The sequence below is a fragment of the Pipra filicauda genome, unplaced genomic scaffold (assembly GCF_003945595.2).
Source record: "Pipra filicauda isolate LSUMZ 115617 unplaced genomic scaffold, ASM394559v2 scaffold3_size10097308_pilon, whole genome shotgun sequence".
NCBI classification, from domain to species: Eukaryota; Metazoa; Chordata; class Aves; order Passeriformes; family Pipridae; genus Pipra; species Pipra filicauda.
Window position 1 is genome coordinate 8378417 of NW_024104532.1, and position 14339 is coordinate 8392755.

General features: G+C 45.0%; 1 protein-coding gene across 3 annotated transcripts in view; it reads right to left on the reverse strand.

Moving 5' to 3' along the window:
• SLIT3 (slit guidance ligand 3) overlaps window positions 1-14339 on the reverse strand; it is a 479094-nt gene that overhangs the window by 18730 nt on the left and 446025 nt on the right. For all 3 annotated transcript variants that reach the window (XM_027722165.2, XM_027722164.2, XM_039385199.1), the window contains 3 exons: window positions 13053-13190; window positions 6083-6323; window positions 4164-4294 (listed from right to left, as the gene is read on the reverse strand). In XM_027722165.2, coding sequence (XP_027577966.2) covers window positions 4164-4294; window positions 6083-6323; window positions 13053-13190 — 510 coding nt within the window. The remainder of the gene's footprint in view (window positions 1-4163; window positions 4295-6082; window positions 6324-13052; window positions 13191-14339) is intronic.

The window sequence follows — 14339 nt, forward strand, 5'->3', positions numbered from 1 at the left end:
AACCACAAGAACATCCATCTACACTACGTAAGAATCAGCCAGACCATGGGAACTGCATGATACAATCTACAAAGAATATTTTTAATGATGTAGCATTTTTGAAAGCAGATTATGCAAGGATACTTTTCAAAGGAATTATAATGTAATTTGGGTGTAGGCTCTGCAGAAAGACAAATATAATTAATTCTTATCTTTTCCTAACTGCCTCCTTTTTCACTGCTGTCAGAAACCCTGCATGAAAACATATGATTTTACACCAGTGACGCCTGCATCTTGCTCTATACCAGATATGACAGTCTGCATGCAACATGGCAATCTGGGAACTCTGGAGGCAATTACACTAGTAGTTTGTGTCATATTTCTGTATTCCATTTCTATTAGGAAGAATTAATTTAGCATCCTAATCAATATGACTGTATAGCAGCATAAAGTATATTGGAGAAAAATTTACAAGGTCTTATCTCTGGCTCAAGGAATAGCTGTGGGAAAAAAGACTGAAAATAGGGAGCTCTCCCTATGGAATACAGTTAAACAGATACCAGTGTCAATGCCTGAATGCTGCAACTACAGAATTAGTTGCTCTTTGTTAATTCAAACTTTTAACAGTTGGAGTGTGGTGGTAAATAAAAGCAGCATGTTCCTTACCAGTTGGCATCTTTAAATTGAGGTAGAGTATCTGTGTAAAAGATTTACTTTATTTCAGGAACTCACTGTTGGCCTGGTACCAAGGCCTGTCATGGCATGGAAGAGTAACTCCCAACAGTGCAGAAACCAGGGGGGCAGTAAAGCACTCAGAAACAGATTTCTGTTCTCATTTGTGCATCTATAGAATAATTAGATAGAATAAAAGAAACAAACTACTTCAAAAATGGGCCTTCTGTAAGAGCTTTACTATGACAGCCAGGAAACAAACCATTTTCCTGCAGCTCCCAAGTGAGGGGTTCCAGTAACAGACCACTCAGCTTTTCTTTTAAAGTTCTTTTAAAGTTCAGTCATTGCATATTCATGCATTAACTTGCGTTTCTCTCTAACTTGATGGTAAATGACAGTGTATTTTAGGTAGCTGTTTCCATTGGACTTGTGCTGACCTTTATCTGGCTGCAATGAAAGAGAAGTCCAATGTCAACTTTAACCTTTCTATCCAAACACATCATAGGAATGAACACATGTAAAGCAAACCTGAATGTGCAGTCAGTTAATCTTGGGCTCTTCCAGACTGGCTTTGCACTGCAGTTCCAGTTCAGTCTGCTCAGAGGAGCAACTAAGATGCAGGAACAGGTCCTGGTAGCCAGGGACAACCTGCATGCACAGAGTGGCACTGGAACACGTGTGGCCTACTTCATTCTTCCAGCACCCTTCTGTGGAATACTATGGAAAACTACCACCAGTATGCCTTACTCACTGCTGGCTTCCCAAACCACGGGTTTTATCTTATCCCTACAGGATATTATCTGTATTAGCCAAGTATTTTGCTAATTTTACTGTTCTTAAGTACCATTAATAAATCTTATCATAGAGACTCTGATGAGGAATTACAGATCCTGTGGCTTGCCAATGACTTCCCACATCCCATCCTGGGAGTACCTGAAAAGGCCAACAAAACATCTCAGTTACAGCCCAGGACAGGTCAGATTTCCTGCAGCTGTAGCTGGCACAGCTCCCGCCAGGCAGTGTTTTAGGGCCTCCTCCTTTTCTGGCAGACTCTTCTGAGATAAAACAAGAGCCAAAGTCCTGCTCATCCAGTCCAAGAAGTGGACTGCTCTGGAGAAGAGCAGCATGTAATATTGCCCATGAAAATTAATCTGACAGTCTTTCAACAGAGCTTCTCAAAGCAAACAGTCCACTTTTGCTGAGATTGAAATTTAGATGAGGCATCTAAACAGCAAGGAGGAAGCAATGGAGAAGGAAAACTATTTCATCAATGGTGAGGCTGAGACTTGAATGTTACAGGTTCTCCTAGCAACCTTGTTTTTAAGGAAAAATCAAAATTGTAGAAGTTGCAGAAAAGAGTTGCTTCAGGCTGAGAAAAAATGCATCACACTGAATCCCCTATTCATTTTATCAAAATGCAGGTTAGGGGACAATGCAATTAAAAGTACAGATAAACTCATGGGAGCCAGTACAAGGTATAAGTGGACTTTCATTTCCCTGGAGAAAGCCTCTAAAACATCCAGAAGGTATTAGTGACACTACTTAGAAATGATGGCCAATGCCTGAATAAGGGAAATAATTGACCATTGTCCGAACTGCTAAAGGAAATGGGGGATTTTCCATTATTTGGTGTTTTCCTGTCAAAACTCTTGTGCCAAACTGGAAGTTGTGTCTTAGCCAAACAGAGCTCACACCTTAGCTAAAAGTCAAACAGGATATACAGGGAGGTCAAACCAGACCCACTCATGCCTTCTACCCTTAAATCCTAGAATTGTAAGGAGAGAAGCAGATTTCCCCCTCCTTCTTCAGCCCTTAAGAAAAACAAGTCTGTTAATCTATTTAGAGGCCCTTTCTGACATTCTTTAGCTGCAGTTTTTCTCAATCAACCTAATCTTTTCCCATCAAGCTCCATGCTAATCCCATTTTGCTCCACTCCTTAAACTAATAAAAGATTAGAGTGACATTTCGGAAAGGGCATCGTATTAAGCAGCTTCTTTCCCATCTCAACAGATCACTGCAGTGCAGAATGCAGTGAACAGGCCATTAATCTTATGGTAATGAGGTGTCAGTGTGAATGGAGACCTCCTCCTTGATCCACGAGAAGGGCGAGGGAATAATGAGGACACCGGCACTCGCCATCCCTGGCAGCTTTGCCAGGAGGCAGCGGGTCCATGAAGTGTTGTTGTGATGGTGGCAGCAGGTCTTGTCACCACACTGCTCTGCCATGACAACAGTGAGCAAACATCCCCACTAACCCCCTGCCACCCCTGTGCTGCCCACACGTAAAGAGCTTTCACCGTGCTCTAATTAGCGGCATAAAACTGCTGAACAACTCCAGCTCTGCTCGAACATGAAATCAATTAGGATCAGCAGCCACACACAGAGGCGCTTTTCACACCTATCCATCCTGCTGGTGGAAATCACAGGCAAACTACTCCCTTCATTCCAAGCCAGTGCTCTTCCTGGTGACATGCCTGCATTGATATTATCCAATTTGCTTTCATACAGAAAGAATTTTTGCATTTTCTTAAACAAGCCACTGTTCCTCTAAAGAAGGTGCCTCAAGTTTTACCAAGTGCTGAGAAAACTTTCTGGAAAAAGCAGAAGGCCTGTCCTGGCTGGTGATATGCGGTGGCATCCATCCTGTCCCTTGCTCTAATAGGATGCTCTTCCTGCAGGATGAGTGAGGTGGGCTGGGAATTCCAATGCCATGAGTCTGTGCTGAACCCAAAACACTCCATCCACAGCTGCATGTGTACCCAGAACAAACTGGAGCAACGGGGATTAAAAATAACGAGCAGGGAGTTAACCTGTGGAGAGGGTTGCTGAAGGAACCATGGATGACAAGAGCAGCACAACTCTCTTTACTCCAGAAACACCTCCATGCATGGATTTCTCTTGTACATTTGCTTTGCTGTCTCGTGACTAATGAATGAAACCTGTGGGTTTGGTATCCTCAGAAGCCAAGTGTCTGAAGGTCAAATTACCCTACAACTTACCTTTGCAGTTTGTGCTTTTTCATGGTTTGTGTAGTCACTACTGATACAGGCAAGAGTTCCTCTAACAATATTCACCCTGGAGAGGAGTTCAGCCCTTCTCCTCCTATATGACAGTCTAACCCTGCAGTCGCACAGTCACTATTCTGTCTTAGTACAGTAAATTAACGCAAGATATCAACAAAGAAACTGATTAATTGGAACTATTTCAAGGACAAAATTCACCAGAAACTGTATCTTTACAAAAAAGAGATTTTTCTGTAATTACAGAAGGACACAGTATCACTGGTATTGCCAATAAATGTCAATTTTCAACCACGCAGCCTCTAGCTAAGTCTTTATTCTAACTTTCTTATCTAATTACATGCATAAAAGATATAGCTCAAAATAAAATAAAAGGTTCTTCTCCCATGCACATTTCTTAGAAAAATCTTGCCTCTTCTCCACCTATTTTGGAAATCAACTGTCTTGGCAAAGTTTAGCTGTTTACCTGTATACTGTGGTAGGTCTGTTTACCTGTATACTGTGGTAGGTGGGGAATTCAGTGTGTCATAGATGAGCCTCACGTGTCCTTGGTACAACTCCAGAGCCAAAGGATCATTGTCACCTTTGTATAATAAGATGCCATTGTCCTTGTCCGTGGCTACCTGTGAAACATTAATAACCAGGTAAGGTTGCTTGGGAATGATTAAAGCGGAAATAACCCTACATTAAAAAAATCAAACCAAAATCATATGTGCAATTCAAATATAATTAAATAACTCATGTGCGACAACGAGGGCAAGAGCCAGGAGGTGCTGAGCTGCTCCCAGGCTTGCTGTGGACATGAGGAAGGAAAGAAGGACCTGTTCCCACATTTCACATTTATTTACTCAGTTATTAACAAGTTGTGCTGATTTCACAGGACATTTAGAGAGTCAAGAGGAATAGAGTAGCCCTCATCCCTCTAGCTTTCGTGTACATTGTGGGGAAAAAAACTGGAATGCTGAATCAAGAAACAAGGACTTCGCTTTCCCAGTCTCCATCTCTCGACTGTCCCTATAGTACAAAAAAAGAGACCAAATGGAATTTTTGAATACAACTTGCCTGCTATTTTCACAGCACGTATTTCTTGAGTTTTCTTTAATTTTTTATAATGGTTGATAAATGCAAAAACTAAACAGCAAATTTAAAAATCTGTTTGGATTTATACATATATTTAAACACTATCCTTTTACCCTTAGAAGCTTTTATTCTTCTTGTGAACTTTTTAATACAATTTCCTCTATCTGTTCTTAATAATCAGTGTTGTATTCTAGTTTTAATTCACTAGTAATTAATTACTGGATGCAAGAATAATATCCAACCTGGGAAACAAGAAGTGAGAATGTCATCTGCATGTGCTTTCTGTAAGAATCAGTTTTATTCTTGAAGCTACAGCTGATGTAATGTGCTTTGTTCAAATTTCCAGCTTTAAAGTAGACCTACAGTATTTGGAGCCTTTTGGGAGCCATATTTTAGAGTGTCTGTATTTTAGAATCTCTTTCGTAATATTAAATAATAGATGGTTTTCAAGAAATGCTGGAGTTTCAAACACACATGAATCAGCTTCATTTTCATATGAACAGCATGCTCAAGCTATTAAAGAAAAGATAAATATTACTTACGGAATTTTGTCATTAGAATAAACTTTACAGGAACCACCCTTTAAAAATCTATTCCTAATGTGGAAATTTGGTCCTCTTTCCCACGTGTTGACATTGCTATTTTAATTATAACTATCTTTTTATTAGAAAACATACAAAACTAGAAATTATTCCTTCACTTACTTTGAAATTTAAGGGGAAAAAAATCAGTTTAATGCTTACTAGATTGTGAATGCAATTTCAAATCACTTAAATATCGTAGTGGAGTAAGTATCCAAGATACTTTTGATCCACAAACACAACGATGACAGTAGTGCCCTGGCACCTTTGATATCTGTTTTCAATTGCCTTCTGAACTTAAACATCAACCCAAATTTAGGTGTAATGTAACAAAATCCCAGGCCTTTTATCGACTGAATGTGCACAGCAAAAGAGTAAACAAAATATTATCTGGAGAGGCCATTTAGAGCAGCCTCTTTTATCGAGTGTCCTAACATTCAACACTAATTTCCACGGGATGAAGCACAAAGCTGTGAATCAGTAAGAAGACAGGGAGGCTTCCTGAATCATCCGTGGTTGCATTGCCAGTCTGGGAATAAGAGTGGCAAGATTCTGGAGGCAGGATGTGTGCCCACGAAGGTGCACCAGTGCCTCAGTTGCTCCTTCCCATTTCAATAATTTTAGAGCAGACAAGGGGGGGCTCACAAGTTGACTCTTGACTTTTTCAGCATCTTGGCCGACAGCCCCTGGTTGTGAAACGCGGCGGGAGTTACTGCTTAGAGGAGCACTGGGCTGCTCTGCCTGACACACCTGCAGGGAGATGTTTGCCTGAGGGCGGATTTTGGCTGATGGCAGCTCCACGTAGGAGTCCTTCCCCACGAAGTTGACCGTGATGAGCTTCTCACACCTCTGGCCCGCGAAGCCGGCGAGGCAGCGGCACACGGGCTCGTGGTGGGCGACGATGCACTGGGCCCCGTTCTGGCACTCGTAGTTGTCACAGGGGCTCGTCTGCAGCAGGACCATGGGCGGAGGGGTTTCACAGAAAAGTCCACTGTAGAAGTAAAGGAAAGAAGAAGCAACTTTCGGTTATCACCACTTTTCAGGGAAGGAAGCGTTTTCAGATGCTGCCATCACATTGCTACTGAGGTTCAGCTACCGTGTGCCTGCTGTGCTGTGTGAAAGCTTTACAGTTTAATGCTGTCAGAAATCCCTGTGCTGGCCCTGAACGAGCCAGTTCAGATACTGAAAGCAATCTATACTGCCCTTTGCACTGGTTATTTAGCTCTGCAAGGTACCACAGCCTGTCTGAAATAGCTTCCACCCACACAGTGCCCTGCAGAGGTTCCCAGCGATATCTGTGAGCCATTTAAACCCAAACCTGAGATTTCCTCATCTTTGGCTCTGTGATCTGAGTCTATTCTGCTGTTGTAAGTGGCAAGCACCTCTGTTTTGAGTGGGTTTTACAGCCCCCTCACTTTGTTTACTGTATATCAGTGTGTATCACCAACAGATGGACAACTGCTAAAGGCCTCAGCAGCAATGCACTGCTACACTATCTGCTGGGCAGCCCCCCTGAACTGATAGTTTCTAACATCAGCAGGATCGTTAACTTTATGTTAGCTGAGTTTGTGATTGGCAATGTCCTGGATCAGGCAAAGGCAAAGGAAAGGAAGCTCTCCCCCAGTCAGAGGCAGCTGAAAACCAAATGCCAGATCTGAAGCAGAATCACACTAAGATCTAGAGGAAGGTGCTGTGCTTCAGACTTGACTGTGTGAGAGGGTGAGCAAGGCCTGTGTGTAGGAACCTCTGACCTCCCAGGCTGGGGCCAGGACACCCAAGATCAGTGATGGCTCAGGCCCAGGGGTGCCCTCCCGGCTCAGCTGCTGCACATTTCACAGGGCACCGGCGGCAGTGGCTCAGCCACAGAGGGGCACTGACACTGTGTAAGGGCAGGGGAAGGGGAGAAAGAGCAGAAAGCTGCAGTCTTCTTTCACACTGAAGTCATGTGTGAGACTGAACTGCAAAAAGTAAATGAAAAATCTCTGCCCGGTACCTCCAGTTGGCCTGTGCAATCGATGGGGATGCAGAGGGGCTGGGGCAGGCTGGCTGCACATGGCAGGGCCCTGCAATACCCCAAATCCCTCATTACAGCCACTGCACAAACCCAGAAAACCCCTTTTTGTACTGATGAGAGCGCAAAGACTCTTTGCATCAAGTCCTGTGACTGCTTGACAACATGTAGGCAGTAAAACGATGACAAGCTGCTGGGTAGGGAACATGCTGTGGGGAACACCATGGGGCAGGATAGCTGTGGGGAATGCTGTGGGGATGGATAACTGTGGGGAATTCCATGGAGACAGCTGCAGGGAACACCGTGGGGATGGATAGCTGTGGGGAATTCCATGGAGACAGCTGCAGGGAACACCATGGGGATGGATAGCTGTGGGTAATTCCATGGAGATAGCTGCAGGGAACACCATAGGGATGGATAGCTGTGGTGAGGGCCGTAGGCAAGGGCTCTCACACCATCTCTCTGTGTTGCACAGCATTCACCAGCACGGGGCAGGGGGTTTTCCAGGAGAGGATTGTGGCACACCCATTCATGCAGTGAATAAAGCATGAGCCCAGTCCTGCAATCCCACTTGTCCCACGAGGAGCACTTTGTGGAGTAATAGCACTCTTATAAAAACAAAGCACAAAAATGCCAGAACCCTCACTCCTCTCCAGCAAGGCAGGTGAGACATGGAAGCTCAGGGAATTTCTAGGCAACGTTCCTAGATACAATTAGAATGGAAACCCAAGCCATGGCCCTTCAGTAAATAGCACTGCTACAAGACATGCAAGAACAGCAAATAAACCAGCCACAACATACTCCAGACCACGCTTGCTCAGCCAGAGCAGCCAGAACCTGCTGCTTCTATAACAGCAGGGAATGCAGAGGGTTGTTTTTCTTTTATGTTTTCTCACGTTAAATTTTACACAGAGCACCATGGCTCTATCTTTAGTGCTGTGTGGAGTGAGAGCACAAAAGCTTTTCCTGCCCCTGTTCTCCCAACACACTCCACTCTCTGGTCTGCCTCTGGGAAACATGAGAGAGAAATACACAACAAAATATAGATGGGATAAATCCTGAACTGCATTAGAGGCAGTGGAGCTGCTCTGCTTTTCTGTCTGACAGGAGAGACCTAGGGTCTCACTTTTATGAAAGGCAGTCTTGAAGAACACCTTGAAAGATGTAAACACTTGGGATTTGGACTTAGGAGAAGGCCAGAAAAGCTCTCCTTTCCCCACAGCCACTATATAGCATGGAATATCCTACCACCATCCTAACTTTGTCCAAATCTCTGTGTTGGCCTTGTACATGGCAATGTGAGTAAGGAAAAAAAAAAAAGTTTGTTCCATGGGAATATGCACAAGGGGGGTGAAAACCACTGCTGGCCTGAAGCAGAGTGCTGTGCTGGTCTCTGGCTGCTGCCCTGGGAGCACAGGCTGTAGGGACTGTCCCATTCCAGCTCTGCCATCACTTAGGCTTGGCATGTATACAAACATACAGAAGTTTCCTTCTCATCCAGAACCATCTCTTGGTACCTTCAGGATACACTGCACTTCAACAGTTTTCTCACTGTATTGCCCTAAACTTCCCTTATCCACCACAAGGACAAGTGATGTATTAAAGCCCATCCCACTCCCACCTCGCTGCTCAGAGGGGCAGGAAGCTTTGGTGGGAAGGTGTTTTAAGATTTAGTTTTTATTTCTTATTACCCTACTCTGACTTAATTGTCAATAGTTTCCCCAAGTCAGGTCTGTTTTGCCCGTGATGGTAACTGGTGAGTGATCTCTCCCTGCCCTTATCTCACCCCACAGCCTTTCATTATATTTTCTCTCCCCTTTGGTGAGCACAGACAGGGTGAACCCAGCACACTGGGAAACGCTTGTCTTTGCTCAGTCTGATGTGTTTCTCAAAGTAAATTTGTTCTTGGGAACATGTGTTTGTGGACACACCTAAACTATGAATTACTTATAGATCAGGGACTTTCTCTTCTGGGGCAAGATCCTTTGCTGCAGCTCCTTGGCAGATCCCCACAGGCCCCCCATTCCTGCAGGGTGAGCAGCACCACTCAGCAAGAGATGGCTTGGATTCCCCTTTCCAAGAAAACAAGGGAATATTTAAAAAAAAAAAAAGGAACAATCTCATGAGAAGCTAGATACACAGAAAGCAATTCTTGCCAGTTTAAGGTAGTTACTGTGGCATTTCCTACCATCACAGCAGTCGGACCCACCAGAGCTGGTGAGCTGGGGACACACCAGTGCCATGTCCCCACTGCCAGCCAGGCATGGAAGGGACTGTCCAACCAGAGCACATTCCTATTCACAGCCTGGTTTCATTAGGTGTGTGATCTCCCTCTCCAGGGCTGGGATCTGTGGCTGGAAAACACATCAGGAGAGCCAGCAAAGGGATCAGACCAGGCTCAGCCCCACAGGTGGCTGTCACCTGGCCTGGGCTCAGCTGGAATTGCTTCCCAGAGGTGCTTAGCAGAACAGAGCACTGCTAACCCAGCCCCTGAGCTTGGTTCTACCTAATGCCCATTGTTCTGTTTTGTCATCAGCAGCAAGGAGAAAACAGAAGGAAAATTCAGTGTATAAAATTCTAATTTCACGGAAGTTAAAAATAATAATAATAAAAAAATCCACGCGACCCACAACAGCCTCCACTAACAGAAAGCAAATGTTGGAAGAAGCCAGTGTGTCTGTGCTTGGTGCTGCTCTGAAAGATTCCCTGAAGCTCCTGGCATGGCTCCTGCACACCCTTCCTTTGCTTTGAAACCCCTTCAGTCAGTGGCTTTACCAGTGCTTCTGTCCTGATACTGGAACCTAGAAATGACAGGAGCAACAGTGTCTGCCAAGCCCTTTTCTTTTTCAGTATTTTTAAAAGGACATATTTAGAAATAATTAATGTGACTTATTTTCTCACCAGTGGAATGTGGAGCACAGCCTGACACGGCCAAGTCCATTCTGCCTGGTACGATCTCCTTTATTTAAATAATCACTGCTGAGTTTCTTGCAGCAATCTGTCCCAGTGGAGAACTCAGAAGCATCTGCACCGTGGAGGAGCAGTGCTTCCATCAGGCTCTGCAGCTTAATGTGTGCTTCCCTACCAGAGCAGCATTTACCAGGTAACACTACTGTGAGGCTGATTGCTGGAGGGAAGCTTTGAGAACTTGGGTTTTATCCAGCAGGGCTCACAAATTCTCTAAAATGTTTTCATCTGCAGGGGGTAAACGAATGCTATTTTGGGAAGAAAACACCAAAAACTCTACAGGATGAAAGTATGTTATGAAGTTGCAAGAGGTTGCAGAGTGCTAAGGAAAGGTGCTGTGAGGAGCACAAGTACATCTGACCAGTGAATTGGAAATGGTAAGATGGGAAAGCAAGTGTGTGCATGTTGGCACGACTGCTTTTTGGGGCTGTCATCAGAGAGGTGTCACTCACTGTGGGTGAGGCCCTACCTACATTGTTAAAAGTCACCCAAGTGCCATTTGTTCAGCCCTGTGAGGATGTAAGTTTTAACATCCTTATTAATGTGTGGCTCCAAGTGGCTTTGACATACAGTGTAGTGACAACCATAAAATTGTTATAGGTCTGTGCATTTATTACAACAGCATAAGCCCTGGATAATTGGGAGGGCACTCTGCAAGCTCACTGCTGGGAAATGATTCCTGATACTTAGCCAAAAAAACTTCATTAATCATCATCTTAGGTCTTCTAGTTACCTTTGTCAGACCACTCCTTATGTTCTCTCCTTTTCATCAACACTTGCAGCCTTCAAACACTTGCAGTTATCTCCTTGCCACACATCCCCATGCCCGAGGCAGCTCTGAGAAAGGGGAGTCTGTAACCCTGAACATCAGAAGGCTGAACTCTGTCAATCACCATATTTGCAATTGTAATCTTAACAGGGAAAAAACCCAAACCTCAGAACCCCCTTCAGAGCAGCAGGCCTTTAAACTACAAAAGGCTGGAGTCATGGGAAGAATAATGAGATCATATTTTGTCAGCAGAATTTTAATCCTGAAATCAAACGAGATCAGGGACTATTCTGCATGGAGAACACACAGGCTCCAGCTTGCTCTGTGCCTTGGCAGAGGGAACATGGTAGGGCTTTTTCTCCCAAAAGACCCTTGTCTCCCTTGCATCTTGCACAGGAAATTTAGGGAGGTGGCATGGACTAGTGGAAAAAAATAAAGCAAAGAGGAGAACTCAAGTTAATCCTGGCTGTGCTGTTGACAGGCAGCAGGATTACTTTGCTTGCCCACAGTGCCTTGGGCTATGAAGTGCTGTCTAAGCTGGCAGCTGAGTTTGGGAGTTTTGTGCAGAAAGATGTTTCTTCTACTTAGAGGACTTTTAGTGGAATGAAACCCCATCATTTGAGCAATGCTGGGCTGTTCTTGTTCTGCTCTGGAAGCCCATGGGGTGAGACCAGTCAAGCTGGGGCACTGCTTAAATTGCCAGTAGAGCTGTTTGGTACATGGCAAGGGACCCCTGCTGCTCCACCCAGCGGTGTCACAACTCAAAACATCTCTGCCAAACACTGTGACTCTGCTTTCCTGGAAAAAACCCCTCACATTCATCACTGCCTAGTACTGACAGGCCTTAAAAATCAGGGGACGTGCAGCAGAAGCCTCCCAGTCACTTCCATCTGATGACAGGCTCAAGTTACCCTTGACTCCAGACATGGCTTTGCAATCCCATTTCTCAACTCTAACAATTAGATAACACCGAGGATTTACAATCCCACTGTGGGACAGTCACATGTTAGCCTTACCAGTCACCAATCTGCAAGATCCCCAAATGGACTGAAGCAGAGAGTGAAACTCGGAGAAAAGGGCATGAATTTGAAATTCAGAGGATATCTGATACCCTGTAAATAACAAGCCTGATTCAGCGAAACCATGGGCTGACATCATGCTATATATCAATGCCTATTCGGGGAAGGCTGTCTGCTATGGAACAAAAATGTGTGTTGAGAGGGGAAAAAACCCCAAACCAGCAAGGATGAAAGCAAGAAGAATGAAAACAGTTGCAGATACAAAGAAGAGAAAAAGATTTATAAGTGTTCACGCAATTTCTGCTTTGTCAAGGCTGATCTTTTCAGGTATTCCTTCTTTGTCTTGTGTGTATTTCAAACACAGACAAGGTTTAGCTGGAAGGAAGCCAGTATCCAGCCTCAGGCAATGATTAGTGAATCCATTTGGAGGAGCACACTTATCTTTGACAGACAGAGAGATTTCCAGGAGTCAGATATATTGGCAGCTGTCAGAACGAGAGACTGGAAATTTACAGCCCAAATCACACTGAGCTCCTCCACCAAGAGGCACCGAGACACTGGCACAAAATCTTCAGACTCACACCTTCTTGCAGCCAGGTCTGAGGGTTCATACGTGCAATTTTATTCTTCTTTACTCGCTCTGCACACGCTGGGTTTATCTCCATATAATCCATGTGAGTGTATTACCTCACGTGCTGAGTGTGTTACCACGGAGGGCTGGGGCAGGCAGACTAACAGCACTGCTCAAGGGGCAAATTGCTGCTTTCCAAGCCAGAATTGCAGCCCCCTGGGCCCAGTTAAGACCTCCTTCAGGTACAGGACTTGAGGCACCGAGCCACCCATTCACGTGGCAATGACAGATCAATGCTGTAACTGGAGGCTGATTAGCCCTGAGCATGAAAGCACTGAAAGAAAGTGTCCTGACATTCCAGGGAGGAGCTGCCTCCCTCGTACCTGAAGCCCTGGGGACAGACACAGGTGTAGCCATTGACAGCATCCACACACACGGCTCCGTGACGACACTTGTGGCCCACGCAGTCATCATCATCGATCTCGCAGTGCTTGCCGCTGTAACCCGGCAAGCACTCGCATCTGAAAGGCAAGAAAGTCGCCCTTAATGGCTTGTTTCCGTGATCACAACAACAGCACACACAGGCAGCCCAGCACCAATCTGGTTTGAGGTGGGGAGGTGTTAGCAATTACTCCTGGCAGCATCAAGCAGAATTCCTGCCATCAGAAACGCTCAGGTCCCTCCTGGCTGGCTGCACTTGAGGTTCTGCAATCTGCTGAAATTCGAGCTGAGCAAAGCAACACCCTACTACTGCTTTCCCTCAGCCAAGGCTGTGGAGAAGGGTGATCACACAGTTGTCTCCCAGTTCTGCTAAAGATGACAACATCTTCCCCAACCTCACAGACTTGAAGGGCAATATTCTGCCAGGGCAGTGGCTCTGGTGCCCCAGACTGTGATTTTGCTGGTGCTGAGTGTCTGAGGTTGGCCCTGTGCAGCTCCACGGAGCACAGGAAGGTTCCTGCCTTCCAAATGGAAGCAATCTGCGAACAGGCCACAACATTCAGCCAATTTAAAGGAAAAGACCATTGGTTGTGAGACCACCACCTGTTTGCCATTCAATTGCAAGACAAAATGCTGCTGCAACTACGGAAAGTTATCTTTGCAGCCTGTCCTTTCCCGTGGTGACACTCAGGCAAAGCCTGTACCTGCTGCTGGTGGAGGAACACCGTTCACAGGAGCATCACCATGGGATGTACCCAAGCCTGCAGACATAGCCTTTTGTTTTATTTTATGCAATTCTCAAGTTTGCTGTACGAAGGCTGCATCAGCATTTCTATTTATAAGTCTTGCAGAAGTTTATATCCTGACAATAGAAAATGCATCCCAAAGTCTCTGACTTGGATCAGATCTTTTGGGATTGCTGAGCAGCATTTTTTTTTGAATCTATACTGCAGACAATGTTTAGTCATGAACACTCTTTAGTCCATAAAACACGTTTTACTCCTCCCCGTTGGATGTTGTTGCACATCTGGAAAACAAAAGGCAAACCACTTCAACCAAAACAAGGGAAGAACTACAGTTAATTTAGCAATAAAAGAGAGGTCTGTGCTCTTGCTAGAGCCTCATGGTTGGACTCAGAGTGCCTGCCACCGAGAGCTGGAAGAGGAGAGACATTATAAAGGTGAGGGAGGCAGCACCAAGAGCAAAACTACTGCTCCATCCATCTATTT